Genomic DNA, 16269 nt, shown 5'->3' on the forward strand with positions numbered 1-16269 from the left:
TCTCCTTTGGTCACCATGTATTTCCCGCTCTTTACCCTCTTCATCTCCCCCTACCCCCCCACCCCCACCCCACTGCCCCCTTCCCCTCTGGTAACAACCACACCGTTGTCTGTGTCCATAAGTCTGTTTGTTGGTTTTGTTCGTTCATTTGTTGCTTTCGGTTTTACTGTATTCCCTTATTTTTGAGGACGCTTTCTAACACAGAAAGATCAAAATCCTTATTAATCAAATACTCGAGTGAACAGACCACAAGACCCGAGCTAGAAGACAATGGCCTTTTCCATGGTTATTCCACTGCTAGAACCGCCAGGCTATGCAAATCTGGAGAATTTCTGGGAACGAGGAAATCAACTCCCATCGCATTAGCGAGGCCTGAAGCCAGACTCGGACCTGAAAGACGCACCCAGGGCCTCACCCGTTCTTGTCGAAGACTTCGAACCCGTAGATGTCCAGCAGCCCGATGACGGTTTTCTTGGTGAACTCCTGGTCAAGAGAGCACGCCGCCCATCTTTAGGCCTTTCACGCCGCCGAGACGCTCAGGTCCCAGTGGCTGCCCCAAGCGGGGCCCTGGTCACAAAGCTCATGCCTTCTCTCCCCACCAGGGGCTCCCAGAAGCAGCTCCGGGTGGAAACACTTCCCCAGCTCACTCCCGCCTGCGGCCTGGCCACTTCCCACCCACTTCCCTCCCATCACCCGAGCAGGGACGCCTCCCCTCCCAATTCACTGCCTTGCTTAACCCTCTCCAACTTGACTCCCAAGCCCGCATTTGATCTGGAAGGAAAAAAGGGAGGGAGGGAAGGGACGGAGGGAAGGAGCCTTATAGACAGACAGCCAAGGAGACATCTATCCAGGGAAAAGACAGGTGGTACAGATGTCATTTAAAAGAGAGGGCCAAGTGCGATTGGGCAAAGATGGATAGTGAGAGAGTTCATGCCTATTTTTTCGGGACACAATATAACATTCTGAATGGTGTGCAGGCATACTTCGTGTTATCGTGCCTAGCTTTACTGCACTTCCCAGATGTTGCGTTGTTACAAATTGAAGGAAAGACCCTCCACCAGCAAAGAGATGTGACTGGCTTTATCGCGATACTCACTTTACTGCCGTCTGCAATGAGCCCGCAGTCTCTCCGAGCTGATGTCTCCCGAATCTGCCCTGCACAGCCTTAACCTCTATGAGCTCCACCCCATCCACATACCTTGACTTCGCGTATCATTTCCTTCATTTCTAGCTTTGAGTAAATCCCCTTTTCATTTAAATTCCACTTAAAAAGGAAATGTGATCAGAGGGTGAGTTCAAAGGAGTCGTCGTATTTTTTTCTGATACACACTAAATATGCTACTGTTGAGAGTAAACGTTTCTGTATATACTTCAAGCATCTGGCATGCTTCATACGCTCTGCGTCCCGTTCTTTGGGACACACTGGGAGAATCATTCAGCAGGCACTTTAGGGAGCCTACTGTGTGCTCGGTGCTGGGAATGTAGGTGTGAGAAAGGGCGCCTACTGTGTGCTCGGTGCTGGGAATGTAGGTGTGAGAAAGGGCGCCTACTGTGTGCTCGGTGCTGGGAATGTAGGTGTGAGAAAGGGCGCCTACTGTGTGCTCGGTGCTGGGAATGTAGGTGTGAGAAAGGGGGCCTACTGTGTGCTCAGTGCTGGGAATGTAGGTGTGAGAAAGGGCGCCTACTGTGTGCTCGGTGCTGGGAATGTAGGTGTGAGAAAGGGGGCCTACTGTGTGCTCGGTGCTGGGAATGTAGGTGTGAGGAGATACTGTCCCTACCCAACAGGAGCTTATGGTTAATTCTCACAAATTGTTTAGAGTAACAGTGTAAATTATTTTTTTAATTTTTCATATTGATTTCAGACAGGAAGGGAGAGGAAGAGAGAGAGAGAAATATCAATGATGAGAGAGAATCATTGATCGGCTACCTCCTGCACGCCCCACACTGGGGATGGAGCCCACAACCCGGGCATGTGCCCTGACCAGGAATCAAACCATGACCTCCTGGTTCATAGGTCGACGCTCAACCACCGAGCCGTGCCAGCCGGGCAACGATGTAAATTATAAAACATCACCATGCTCGTGAGAACAAGCCATCCAACACGTGGGGACTGACCTTGCTCACTAAGGAGGAGTTGATTTTGTTCACCAGCCACGTGAATGTGCGCCCATAGACGGCCTTCGCCATCGCGTCTCTGGCGTAGACAGAGTTTTCTAGCGTCAGTGGGCAGATCACCTGAGAACAACAGGTGCATCATTACAGAGGTTAAAAAAGTCCCCAGAGTTTTCAAAGCAGCCTTTTTAAAAAGATTTTGAATGGATGTTTAGAGAGAGGGAAGGAGAGAAAGGGAGAAACATCGATGTGAGAGTGAAACATTGATCAGCTGCCTCCTGCATGCCTCCTACTGGGGATCAAGCCCACAGCCCGGGCATGTGCCCTGATGGGGAATCGAACCGGCAATCTTTTGGTGCACAGGACGACACCCAACCAACCGAGCCACAGCCAGGGCTCAACTTAGCCTTGAATGATGACCCCAAGGAGGATGCCACCCCCCGGGTCCTGCACACGTGGCCCGAGCAGCTATTGCTGGAGTGGCAGGCAGCGCGCTGAGCTCGTGAGACACAGCCATGACCAAGACAAACAGGGCCAGCCTTTGTGGGCCGGGCTCACATCTGGGGAGCGGGGCACAGTCAAAAAGTCACACAGCCCAGCTGGTGTGGCCCAGCGGTTAGCATCAACACAGGAACCATGGGGTTGCCCGTTCAATTCCCAGTCAGGGCACATGCCCAGGTTGCAGGCTTGATCCCCAGTCGGGGGCCTGCAGGAGGCAGCCAATCCATGATGTTCCTCTCTCATCGATGTTTCTATCTCTCCATCCCTCTCCTTTCCTCTCTCTCAATAAAAAAAATATATAGCCAAAGCCGGTTTGGCTTAGTGGATAGAGCGTTGGCCTGCGGACTGAAGGGTCCCAGGTTTGATTCCAGTCAGGGGCATGTACCTGGGTTGCGGGCGCATCCCCGGTGGGGGGTGTGCGGGAGGCAGCTGATCGATGTTTCTCTCTCATCGATGTTTCTAACTCTCTATCTCTCTCCCTTCCTCTCTGTAAAAAATCAATAAAATATATTAAAAATATATATATATATACACACACACACACATATTTAAAAAAATAAGTCACACAAAGAAGAGTCATGTTGTTCTCAAGCTGAGAGTGACAAGTGCTCTAGGGAGATGCACCCAATGCCGTAGGGCAGGGGGGACATGAGCAGGAAGTGGCCTGGGATCTGAAGGAGCAGGAGTCAACCAGAGGAAACACAGGGAAGGGTGTTCCAGCAGAGGGAACAGCATGTGCAAGGACCCAGTGGAGGGAAGGCATGGCGACGGTGAGGCGTGGAGAGCGAGCTGGCGATGGTGTGACGTTGGGGGAAGAGGAAGTTAAGGCAGGAGATGCTGGCAGGAGCTGGGCCAGGCAGGGTTGGGGTGCCGGGAGCCGGTCCATCCTTGCTGTTTCAAGGGACCTGGCATATATGGCATACTGTTCTTAATATGTTTGCTCCCCTTAGCACTGTGTGTTTTAACCAAGGTCACCTCTCCTAGAAAGGTTGTTTCCCCAGGTAGGAATTTTTCCCTGAAGTCAGGGAGAGGATGAAACTCCTTAACTAAGTGCCAGGTGGGTAGTTAATCACTACAAACAATCATGCTTAAGCTACATAATCTTTACTCCCTGGAATGGAGATAAGAAACGCCCTAGCCTTTGTAATAGAAATTGACAGGATTAAAATCAACTGGTATAAATACAGATGTAACCAGACAGAGAGAGACAGAACTCAGAACAAGACAGCAAGAGACAGAACTCAGGGCTTGGAAGACAGGACCAAGAGAGACAGAGCCTAGGCACAGAACCTACACAGAACGTTCTCTAGAGACAGAAGAACTTCGCTGGAGAGAGCATGCCGGAGGATCCTGGACAGGGACTGGCCTCGGAGCTTTGAGGCAAAGCCTGGCGAGAGAGCATGGCAGGGGATCCTGGACTGAACCTGACTGCGGAGATTGGCAGGAGAGCCTGACTAGAACCTGGTGACTGGACCTGCCTGGAGAACCTGGACAGAACCTGGCTGGAGATCCTAAGCAGAACCTCTCTGGAGATCGAGACCAGAACTTGGCTGGAGATCCTGGCTAGGCTGCTGATCAACTGAACGCTGTCTCCGTGTCCTTCCTTCTTCGCCGACTCTGTCTACGCCTTTGGGAACCCCTGGACCCGCTGGGGTTGGACCCCGGCATTGGGGGCCACCACCTCGGCTGCGGCGGAGGAGAGAACGGGTGTGTCCCCCCCAGAGCTGTCGTTACCTCCTCGGCTTGGGCTTCAATCTTCCTGTGGGTGAGAGCTTCCAGCAGGGCCGACGGCTGGACCCCCAGGAGCTGAATAAATGGAAACCAAGAGGAAAGCCACTCAGTGACCTGAGCTGACTCACAGCTTAGGAAGAGTTCGCGGAGTTTCCAGGCGCAGGGTTACCGGCCCCGAGTGATAACTGAGCTTTAATGCAAAACAGACCACGTTAGATCTTCCAACCAACTGACTTTTACCCTCGTCCTCAGCCACCCTCGCCCCCCGCCACCCCTGCATGCTCACACCTCCTAACCAGCATCAGCTGCAAGAACATGGTGTCAGCCACTGAAACGTGGGCATCCAGCTGCCTCGCCCCCTCCACCCCCCCACATCCCCCCACCCCGCATCCCCATCTCTGAAGGCAAGCATCACCTTGGCGATCCACTTGATCTCGTTGATGACTGGAATGGTGGCACAGCCCTGGTGGTTCTCTCTAAAACAGACGTTCCCCAGGTGCAGGATGCTGGCAATGATTCCAAAGAGGTTCTAGGAACGTGGGAGGGGGTGAGGAGGATAAGGAGAGAAGCCGCAGCCGCCTAATCAATACGTGTCATCAGGGGAGGCACCGTGGGACAACCACCCCCACTTCCGGCCCTGAGCTCACAGGTCAGATTCCTTCCTTCCCCAGACCTGGGCCTGAGTCACTCCAGGTACTAGGGCTGGGGGTGGGGGGGGAAGAGCCACCCCCAACCTCCATCCTCAGGGGCGGGTGGGGAAGATGTCCCACTCCATCTCCTGCCCAGGACACTCGAACTTTTACACTCCTCCTCCCCCCCCGCCCCCCCGCAATAAACCATTTAACATTCCAATGCCACGGTCCCCGATACATAGATATGTTGGAATCCTATTCAGGTCCTAGAAATATCAATAGTTTAACAATCCAAAAAAGACCAAAAGATGTAAAAATGTTTATAAATCCTGTAAGTTGTTTGTTTGTTTTGAAACAGAAGAGTAAATAATTCTATGGGGATTCATTATCTACAAGAGTCCACAAGATCTAAGTGTTTGCGATGGTACTTGAGGGAAGGAGAAACATCACCCCCTTTTCCCACAACAGGTGGGAAAACGCAGGGCTGCCAGGAACATGCAGAGCCCCCGTCAACATGTGACTCCCACATAAGCAGTGACTAACGTTGGGGTGTCAGCCAGTCCCGTGCGCAGTTGGGATACACTTATACCGACAAAACGTGTCCTCGCCTTGGCCGGTGGCTCAGCTGGTTGGAGCACCATCCCGTATACCAAAGGCTGCGGGTTCGATCCGCGGGCGGGCCACGTACAGGAGGTGACCCAGTGATGTTTCTCTCTCTCTCCCTCTCCCTCTCTTTCTCCCTCTCTCTAAAGTCAATAAACATATCCTTGGGTGAGGATTTTTAAAATACACAAATAGTCATCGTTTACTTAAAATTAAGATATAACTAGGCGTCCTGCTTTCCTGTTGGCTGAATCTGACCACCCGCCCAGGCAGCCACCAGAACTGTCCCCTTGGCTCCAGGCCTCCCAGGGCGCATGCCCGCACCTCCAGGTCGTCTTCAGTGAAATCGATGACAGCGAAGGCATTGGAGACGGTTTTCCAGTCGTTCCTGTCATCCATAGACGACTCGCTGGCGCCATGAGCCTGCTGACACAGAGTTGGGTTGCGTAATGGCACTTGTACACGGACAGTGAATAGCTGCTCCTACCCCCGAATGCTTTTCTCCACAAGCATGTGAGCGCCGGGTCTATAGGACGTCCTGAACCGTGACTTTCCCTCCAATCACCCAGCACAGGTGACCTGCCAGCTGCTGCTCTATTCCGATGTATGTGGAAGTTTAGTTCAAAATCTCCATCCTGGGAAAACGTCCAAAGTCACATACTCGTGGTATTTTCTTTTGTGTGTTTTTTAAAAGGGGTCTTCTGGCTATTTTTGCTTAAAAAAAATTGAAGACACATCTCAATAAACACCTGCCGAAGTGTAGGGGGACATGACAGTGAAATTCAGAAAACAATCCGGACACGCTTAGCAACCACCAGCCAAACCGTGACGGCAGGGGACCCTCCCTCGTGGAAAGAAACGTTGGGCCTTTAGAGAGAAACACAGTCGTGCAAACACGGTCACCAGCAGAAGCGTGACAAGTCGTGTCTCACTCACTCCAGAAGCTGTCTTTTAAATAAGGAACAGATCGCCGAAACCGGTTTGGCTCAGTGGATAGAGCGTCGGCTTGCGGGCTGAAAGGTCCCAGGTTCGATTCCGGTCAAGGGCATGTACCTGGGTTGCGGGCACATCCCCAATAGGGGGTGTGCAGGAGGCAGCTGATTGATGTTTCTCTCTCATCGATGTTTCTAACTCTCTATCTCTCTCCCTTCCTCTCTGTAAAAAAATCAATAAAATATATTAAATAAATAAATAAATAAATAAATAAATAACAGATTGACCAGTGTCACAATTTAAAGAAAAAACATTCTAGATGAGGGCTTTTATTTAAAAAATTTTAAAAATACATATGTTTTTTATTTATTTCAGAGAGGAAGGGAGAGAGAGTGAGAGATGGAAACATCAATGATGAGAGAGAATCATTGATCAGCTGCCTCCTGCAGGCCCCACACTGAGGATGGAGCCCACAACCCGGGCATGTGCCCTGATTGGGAGTTGAACCCTGACCTCCTGGTTCATAGGTCGACGCTCAACCACTGAGCCACACTGGGGCCAAAGTGTGAAGAACAGTCGCTGGGCTACCTGCAGAATGGTCTGAGAAAGTTCTTAGGACAGCCCACTGAGGGGCCCACAGACACCCCCGCTCCCCCGTCCGAAGGGCCACCGAAGCCAGGTGCGGGCTCCCCACCTGGGCGAGGTATCTGTACAGCTGGGGGTCTCGCTCCAGCCCCAGGTAGGCCAGCAGCTGCTCCTCGCCGCCCTCCAGCAGCTGGTAGAAGATGTGGAAGTTCCGCTCCCCGTGGTTCTGATAGACAACGCGAGACTTTTCTATCAAGTAACCGATGATGTGCCCGCCGATGGGAATGCCCTTCAAAACAGGACCACAAATAAAATTTAAAAATGCGGCAATGACAACAGTAACCAAGCCACCCTCTTATTGGTATTTCTGAGAAGAGGAATTCTGAAGCGGAATGAAGTCGGATCTATCCGTCTCCCATGACTGGTGTCTCCCGCTGGGCTCTGTCTAAAAAGATTCTTGCCTCCCCCAAGGTCATGAAGATGTTTCTATGTTTCTGTCCGGAAGCATGATTGTTCTGCTGTTCATGTTTAGGACTATAATCGACGACTATGTAATTTTTGTGTATGAAGTGAGGAAGGGGGTCAAAGGCCATCTGGATTTCCAATTGATCCGCACCCTTTGTCAAAGACAACCCTGTTCCCATTGAATCAGTGTGGTGCTTTTGTCATTAAATCAAGTGACCTATACGTGGGGTCTTTCTGGACTCTATTCTGGCCCACTGGCCTGTTTATATGTCCTTGTGCCAATATCACACTGTCTTAATTATGATTTTTAATAATTGATCCCATAAAGGATTTGTATCCCAGAACATGTATAGAATTCTTGCAAATCAATAAGGAAAAACACAGCCCAATTAAAAATGGGGGAAACCCTTCAACAATGACCAAAACTTCATGAATAAGCAGGAAGATACAGACGTAAGTCACAGTGAGAAAGCACTAACCCCGCCAGAATGCCCAAAACCGCAAGGACCGACATCCCACACGTTGGCCGGGGCGGGGAGCAACGGGAAGTGTCAATCTTTATCGCACATGTACCACTTCCGGGGACAGGCCCAACATGAATGAACGCGTGTGTCTACTGAGAGACATGCACACGATGTTCGGAGCACGGTCTGCGATAGCCCCAAGTGTCCATCAACAGGAGAACAGAAAAATGGCGACCAGGTCACACAACCGAAAAACGAACCGCCGCCACATGCAGCCGCATGAATGAGCTGAACGGAGAGAATGTTGACTGAAAGAAGCCAGACCCAAAATATAATTCCATTTTTGTGCCGGGCTTCTTATTGCTCCCACTGCCATACAACCCCTCACTGTGTGCACACCCCCCAACTGCACTAGCCACTCTCCTGTACACGGACATTCAGCCCTCCCCAGATGTGGGCTGGTCCCCCCACGCACAGTGCTCTGTGGGCGTGCTCGCACACCTGCAGGAGTATCTCCAGGAGTGGACTGTCTCCACCTTAGACCCAACCTCACAAGATAATACAGGGTGGGGTGAGAGAAGGTTAACAGCTGTGAGTACGCAAAACAGAGTTTGTTCTTGTATTATTGAGCCAAACTGACTAGAGGCCCAGTGCACTAATTCGTGCATAGGTGGGGGGGTCCCTCTGCCTGGCCAGCATTCAGGGCCAATGGGGGCCATCTTACCCAGTCCAGGGGGCGGGGGCGGGGGGAGGGTAGGGACCATGGGAGGTTGGCTGTGGGAGCACACTGACCACCAGGGGGCAGCTCCTGCATTGAGCATCTGCCCCCTGGTGGTCAGTACACGTCACAGCAACCAGTCGGCTGGTAATGGTCGCTTAGGCTTTTATATAGAGAGATTATTGTATTATTTTCCATATGCACAACTGTAAACCTACTTTCGCCCCACCTGTATATCATTTTCCAAATGGGTTACACTAACATATCCCCCCACACACCCGTTAATGATCCACATGTTTGCCAACACCTGGAATTATCAGACTTCATTTCCACCATCTAGATCAGTGGTTCTCAACCTTGGCTGCACATGAGAATCACCTGGGAATCTTTTTTAAAATCCTGATTTCTGGGCCTCATCCTCCGGAAATTCTGTTTCTTTGTTATGGGGTGGGGCCACAACATTAGTAACCAAGAAACAGAATTTCCGGAGGACGAGGCCCAGAAATCAGGAATTTTAAAAAGATTCCCAGGTGATTCTCATGTGCAGCCAAGGTTGAGAACCACTGCTCTAGATGGTCTCTCACTGCGGTCTTTATTTGCATTTCCTAAAACAAGTGCAAATCCCGGCGTTCTCAGCTGTTTGAGCCAATAAGTGCCCCTCCTTCCTTCAGGTGCCTTGGGTGGGTTTCCGTCGCAGGTGAGTGAAGGGGTCCCCGGGGACAGTAATGGGAACTGGAGTGTACCTTAAAGTCAAACTGTATGTCCATGTATTTCCCAAATCTGCTGGAGTTGTCATTCCGCAGCGTTTTGGCATTTCCAAAGGCCTTGGGGTACAAAGTGGGGAGAGGGGAGCGCTGAGCCGAACTGCCACTCACCGTCCTCTGAGCTCACTACTCGCATCCAGCTCCTGAGCCCAAAGGACATGCGTGTTATGAGAACAGGAGGGAGGGGGAGCCAGGGGTGAAAGCCGTACTCTATCTCCTAAGGAACCGCTACCTACAGAGGATTGGACACCAACTACGAGGGTTGGACCTAAACAGAAAAAGGGGGAAAGCGTATCTTCTCCCTGGAATCCAATCCAGGAATAGATCAGAAATGGCCTCAGGAGAGGTGTAATACAGGCCCCTCGGCCCTTGCTGTTCTAGAAGGAACAGTGCATGGCCCCCATAACCAGACCCCTTCTTCTTATGTCCTAAAGATACATTATTCAGCCCAAAGGCCCACTGGGAAAACTTCCAACCTCTTTTACACAAAGGGCAACAAAACCAAGGAGAAAAATAACCTGTTCAAAGTTATCCAGCGAGTCAGTGAATTGCAAGAGTAGACATAACCATCCACATGACTTTCATTAATAAAAATGTAAATAAATAATCGAGCATTATTTTAGTGCTCCTTGGTTTTGCAGTGTGCTTTTGATGCGCTCGCCTCATTTCATCCTCAAAACCTCCCAGGAGGTAAGTACTAGGAGTAGACCCATTACACAGATGGGAAAATGGGCCCCAGGACATGAAATGACTTTCTGAAGCTTGCTGGTGCGTGGCTGCCCTGGGATTACCAGCACGCCCGCTGGACTTCAAGGTCATGCCCTTAACCTCAATACCACCCGACACCCCTCTTCTTAACTCCCAGACTGTGACCTTCCCGTTTTGACTGACCCGCTCTGGGGATTCTTCTTACTTAAGGAGAACTCGGAACTCGCCTTGATCGGGCCTCCATGGTCCCTTACCTCCAGCACCGGGTTGGAGAGCAGCAGTCGGTCCCGGGCGATTTCTAGCGAGTCGGTCATGGGGCAGGTCATTGCGAAATACTGCAGGATCTTCTTGGAGGCCTCCGTTTTCCCTGCCCCGCTCTCCCCAGAAATGAGGATGAGGTGGTTGGTGAGCTCCGAGCACATCATGCGGTACGCGTTGTCGGCTATGGCGTAGCTGGGGAGGGGGAACAGAAGCGGAAGGAGCGGGAAGTGGCTGCCACGCTACTGCCCTGGGCTCTGACGCCCACCAGGCACCCTGCCTCCAGGCAGCCACATCCAGGCCGTGGCACCAGGACACGGAGCTCAGGCGGAGATCAAACCCCTCACAACCTACTCCCTAATCACACGGGAAGGGTACCAGACGGCAACGCTCAAATAGTACATGAGGTGAAGTGAAGAATTTGAGCAGTGACAGAAATAATAATTTAACAAATTTATTTTGTTTAATCTATCAACATTTCTTATAAAAATGAGCCAGATACTAAATTATATCCCTCAAGAGATGTGCTATGCGTTGTAGGGAAAATTAGCAACTTGTCTAAATATTAAACAGTTCAATAGATATAATAAGATCTCCCATTTTCTCTCAAAACCTAGGTTACTAAGGATGTAGGGACAGCCCCGTCAGCATGGCTCAGTGGTTGAGTGTCGACCTATAAACCAGGAGGTCACAGTTTGATTCCTGGTCAGGGCACATGCCGGGATTGCGGGTTTGATCCCCAGTGTAGGGTGTGCAGGAGGCAGCCAATCAATGGTTCTCTCTCATCATTCTCTCTTCTCTTCTCTTCTCTTCTCTTCTCTTCTCTTCTCTTCTCTTCTCTTCTCTTCTCTTCTCTTCTCTTCTCTTCTCTTCTCTTCTCTTCTCTTCTCTTCTCTTCTCTTCTCTTCTCTTCTCTTCTCTTCTCTTCTCTTCTCTTCTCTTCTCTTCTCTTCTCTTCTCTTCTCTTCTCTTCTCTCTCTCTCTCTCTCTCTCTCTCTCTCTCTCTCTCTCTCTCTCTTCCCCCATTCCTTTCTGCAATCAATAAAAATTTTAAAAAGAGTGTAGGGGCCCTGACCGGTTTGGCTCAGTGGCTAGAGCGTCGGCCTGTGGACTGAAGAGTCCCAGGTTCGATTCCGGTCAAGGGCATGTACCTTGGTTGTGGGCACATCCCCAGTGGGGGGTGTGCAGGAGGCAGCTGATGGATGTTTCTCTCTCATGGATGTTTCTAACTCTCTATCCCTCTCCCTTCCTCTCTGTAAAAAATCAATAAAATATATATATTTTTAAAAAAGAGTGTAGGGACAGGAAACTAAAAAGATTTTAAAACCTCTGTGATACCTTTACAACAGCAGCTAAAACTCTCATGAGGGATTTATCTCCAAGATCAGACACCAAAGCATGAAGATCTCCCAAGACCATAATCTTTGCATGTGGCTGAGTTTGAAAGCTGGCTATTTCGGAAACCATTGGTGGTAGTGATGCGGAAAGGTTTATAAGCGCCCTGGGAGGTGAGAAAACGAGTCCCCAAGAAAAAAATGGAGGGAGGACATAAATATTAGCCCGGAGATCAGCCAGGAAGGAGAACTAGGAAAGTTAGCAAAGCCCAAATCATACAGGAAACCCCTTGCCTTAGGGATCTCTAATCCTGGTTAGGTTTCTACCCAGGGAGAAGAATCTCCTGAGCTGCCATGACACCCAGGCACCAGTAGACGGAGCAGTAGCAACCCACTTCCCAGATAAGACGCCTCTCTAGCCACTCTTAGACCTCTCAGCATTTTCAAAGGATTCCACCTCTCATCGTATTCAGGCTGAGATTCCACAATGATCTGCTGATGTTTTCCACTGTGTTGAAAGACTTATCTTACGAGGCAGCAGATACAGAATGAGTGAGACACGGAACGGAACGAGTACGTGTCCAGGATTTGGATGCACGGGTGGGTGGGTGAGAAGAAGGGAGAAACGGAGGGGGAAAGAGAAGGAGGAAAGAAGTAGAAAAATACGCCTATTGATGAGCCGACGAGGGCTACTTACACATGCGGTGGCAGCTCAAAGAAATTGACCCCTTGGTAAAGTTCCATCTGGCTCAGGGTGTAGATGCCCAGCTCCTGGTACGGATTCACGGACACGAGGAGGGTGCCAATGTATGTCTAGAGGAATGGACCAAAGCACCAGTGAGGCACCCCGGGGTGCCAGTGGCCACCGTAAAAGACCGTCACGAGCTGTGATCCCCACGCGTCCATGCAGAGCTGGGGCTAGAACGTGATAAACAGGACGGGTGGGGTCTCTGTTGTCATGGAGCTCGGGGGACAGGGGCAGATACACAGCCAAGGGCTCAAGGCTGTTCCCACCAGCGATGAGTGGTAAGAACCGTGTAAGTGAGAGTGGACGACGGAGGAAGGCTTAGGGCCGGCTTCCTCCAGGAGGTGACATCTGAGCTGAGACTCGAAGGATGAGGGGCAAAGTCATAAAAAAAAAAAAGTCAGCAGGAAGGGTTCCAGGCTGGGGAAGAAGTGTGGAGGTTGGCTGCCACGGAGGCCAGGGAGGGAGGGGAGAATGGAAGGTGGTAAGAGATGATGTTGGGGAGGGAGCGAGTTCACGTCACACAGCGTGTGAGGAATTGGGGGTTTTTTACTCCAAATGCAACGGATGGTGGAGACACCGCTCTCCCTGCTGGGATGAAATACCTGCCCTGAGCCGTTACAGAAAATGAATGGCTGTAAGAGGGGCACACCACGCTCTGATGTAGGTTTCACCACGGTCTCTCCGGCCACCGGGCGAAAGCAGGGTGAGCGAACACACCAGCCATGTAAAGTTGGGCAAACGCTCCCCAAGATTTCAACACTGGATTCGATTAGGATTCAAGCGTTGGAAGTACTTATATTTGTAATACAGCCACTAAGGTAAAACTGCTTGGCACACAATTAGGAATAGAGGTAAGCTGAAAGGCTTTACCTGAAAAATTGACCAATCAAATTAGGGTGGGGTGATAAATGGAGAATTTAATAACAACTGGCCACCACTAGAAGCAGCAGGACCAACCTGAGTAGTACTCAACCCTTGGAGATTCAGGGGGTGTGGTGGACGCCCTCTTATTTATGCCTCCCTGGTATCTAGTTCCCCTTCGTCCAACAGATTCCTTTGAGGGACCCTCTTCCCCAGCTCTCAGTGCATATCATAGGGTCAGAGGGGCGCTGGCCTCACCCCTCATCGCCAGGGGTGGCCTTGGGTAAATATTCTGTCCCATCAGAATATTCCTCATTCCTAGCTATTGGGATTGGTTCAGAGATAGGCACGTGACCCAAAACAGGCCAATCAGAGCCTATCAACATTTGTGTATCTGGGAAGACGTGCTTTCAGCAACTGTAAATGGATGTCGGCATGGTTCTGTCTGCAGCCAACTTGTCACCTTGTCGAGAGGCTGCCCCAGAAGGAAACTGACACAAAAGAAACCAGAGAGGTGGAAAAGATCCCGCGAGAGGGAGAAAGAGTCCTCAAGACATTCCTGAGACCCTAGATCTAGTCATAGACCCTACAGTTACATAGGCCCATAGATTCCCTTTTGAGGCTAAGACGGGTTTAAGTTGTGTGTGTATCGCTGGCCGCCCCAAAGGCCTAAGCCCAAAGGATGAAAAGGCACCCGATAGTGGTCCCTCCACACCTCCCTGCACTGGCTAACCTAACAGCGTGATATTGCTCACAATCGACAGAGCTGCGAAGGCAGGGAGGGAGCCGCCACAGGAGGAAAACAGCTGAGAAAGGGGGTACGTTACATAGATGAGGTTCTCCCGGAAACGCTTGCGAAGATTGTCCAGGAAAGCAGATTCGCTGGTGTGCGCGTCCAACAGCACGAAATCCTGCACCCCGACCTTGTCGCGGGCAGTCAGCGCCCCTTCCATGTGCAGGCGGATGTGCCGCCGCCTCACCTCTTCTTTCTGCAGGAAACAGAACATGCCTCAGAACATGCCATTTCGTCTCTGATTCCTACTGCACGTCTAATGTGGAAACAGCAAGACCCTAGGCCCTGGGGATGGTAGGGAGCCAAGCTTGCATGACGCTGTCTTCATGAAGAGTTTACATCTCGTGAGGGATACGAGAGGGTGATCATAAAAGCAGCAACAGTAGTTAACAGCAGCAGCTGATGGGGACTGAGCATGTACTGTATTAGGCACTTGCCATTTAATCCTCATTCTGCCTCTATGGCGTGAGTACTAACATCATACCCATTCTACAGATGAGGAAACTGAGGGCAGAGCGGTTATAACACATGTTAAGACCTGCCAAAAGGCAGAACCAGGGTATGGACCTAGATAGCCTGGCCCCAGAACCTGCTGGTCATGTGCTCACACTCACTGTTAGTTGCTTAAACTCACTATGTAATTCCTAGACCAGTGATGAGGAGTCTGGTCAGAAAGAGAATTTCTTGTGACGGAAGAGTATGCAAAAGGAGGACAGACTTGCAGGGTCCTCTCCCCAAGGCTGGGCTTCAGATCTCCGTGGAGAAGGTGTGGTCGCCACCCACTGGGGGGCCCCGAGGATCTCGCTGGGGGACCAGGGCCAGAGCTGGTCCAAGGTCTCCGGGCAGAACAACTCTCCCGGGCGCAGGTGAGCGAAGGGCGTCGGGAGACCCGGCGCCGCCCCATCTGAGTCGGGAAGGCCGTGGGGAACAGCTCCCCAGAACCCGAGGCTGGACCTTGTGCAGAGCGAGTGGGGTCACCGCTGTAGGCAGAGGTCTGCAGTGTGTGATGTGTGGGGGGGCGGGCGGGGGAGGGGGAGGACTGGGAGTCTCCGAGGGACTGTGTTCTGGGCGCAGTCAGTGCATGTCCCACCCGTGTCCCACCGAGCAGGCGACAAGCAAGAAAACGCAAAACATAGAGAAGGGAGCCAGGAGGAGAACCGCCTGCCATTGCAATGTCCCTCCAGCGCCCTCTGCTGACAAAGACTCGCATCATGCTCACACCAAGGAGAAATGCGTCAGAAGTCCCGGTCCTGCTAACAGAAGTGCTAACGGGTCCATTTGGACTTGAGAGATGATAGATGGGCGACAGGCACATAGGGTTACGCAAAGGCCCTAGAATAGTTGAAACAACCTTGAAAAAGAAAAACAGTGTTAATGGACTCACACTTCTTTGCTTTCAGTAACCAAGAGTGTGTGTCGATTGATTTTTGACAACTGACAACTATCAAAACAATTCAGTGCAGAAAAGAAAAATCTCTTCAATCAATAGTGCAAGAACAGTAGATGCCCATAAGGAAAAATTGCATTCCAGCCCCTACCTCACACTATACGCATACTCTATATTATATGTTAGATATAACATGAAATATATTTTATATATTAAATGTAACACTAAATAAATACTATATTAACCATAACATTAAATACACAAATAGATATTGTATATTAAATATAACATTAAATATATAACATATATATTAGTTATTGTATAATTATGTATTATATGTATATTATATTACATATATTAACGTGAGATGTATTTCAGGCCTAAATGTAAATGCAAAATCTATAAAGCTATTAGGAGAAAACAGGGCAAAATATCATTGCATCCAGAGGCAGGCAAAGTTTTCTTAGAACACAGGAAGAAACTATAAAAGGACAAAATAAGAAACTAGACTTCATCAAATATATAACCTCTCGTCAGAAGACACTGTTTAAAAAACACAAACAGGCAAGCTACAGGTTGGCAGAAAACATTCACAAAACGTGTACCTGCACAGGATCTGTATCCAGAATGACTCCCAAATAATAAAGAGTCAAGCCCTAACAGGTTTGGCTC

General features: G+C 50.3%; 1 protein-coding gene across 1 annotated transcript in view; it reads right to left on the minus strand.

Annotated features, from left to right (window-relative positions):
* The window catches only part of MYO1H (myosin IH), a 34300-nt gene extending 19897 nt beyond the window's left edge, over positions 1 to 14403 (minus strand). The window contains exons 1-10 of the mRNA XM_059675964.1: positions 14245 to 14403; positions 12506 to 12621; positions 10471 to 10669; positions 9488 to 9568; positions 7207 to 7386; positions 5904 to 6002; positions 4760 to 4873; positions 4348 to 4419; positions 2116 to 2235; positions 416 to 483 (exon numbers count right to left, since the gene is read on the minus strand). Of these exons, the coding sequence (XP_059531947.1) occupies positions 416 to 483; positions 2116 to 2235; positions 4348 to 4419; positions 4760 to 4873; positions 5904 to 6002; positions 7207 to 7386; positions 9488 to 9568; positions 10471 to 10669; positions 12506 to 12621; positions 14245 to 14370 (1175 nt within the window). The 5' untranslated portion in view covers positions 14371 to 14403. The remainder of the gene's footprint in view (positions 1 to 415; positions 484 to 2115; positions 2236 to 4347; positions 4420 to 4759; positions 4874 to 5903; positions 6003 to 7206; positions 7387 to 9487; positions 9569 to 10470; positions 10670 to 12505; positions 12622 to 14244) is intronic.
* Between the last annotated feature and the right edge of the window lie 1866 nt (positions 14404 to 16269).

The sequence above is a fragment of the Myotis daubentonii genome, chromosome 19, assembly GCF_963259705.1.
Source record: "Myotis daubentonii chromosome 19, mMyoDau2.1, whole genome shotgun sequence".
Lineage (NCBI taxonomy): Eukaryota > Metazoa > Chordata > Mammalia > Chiroptera > Vespertilionidae > Myotis > Myotis daubentonii.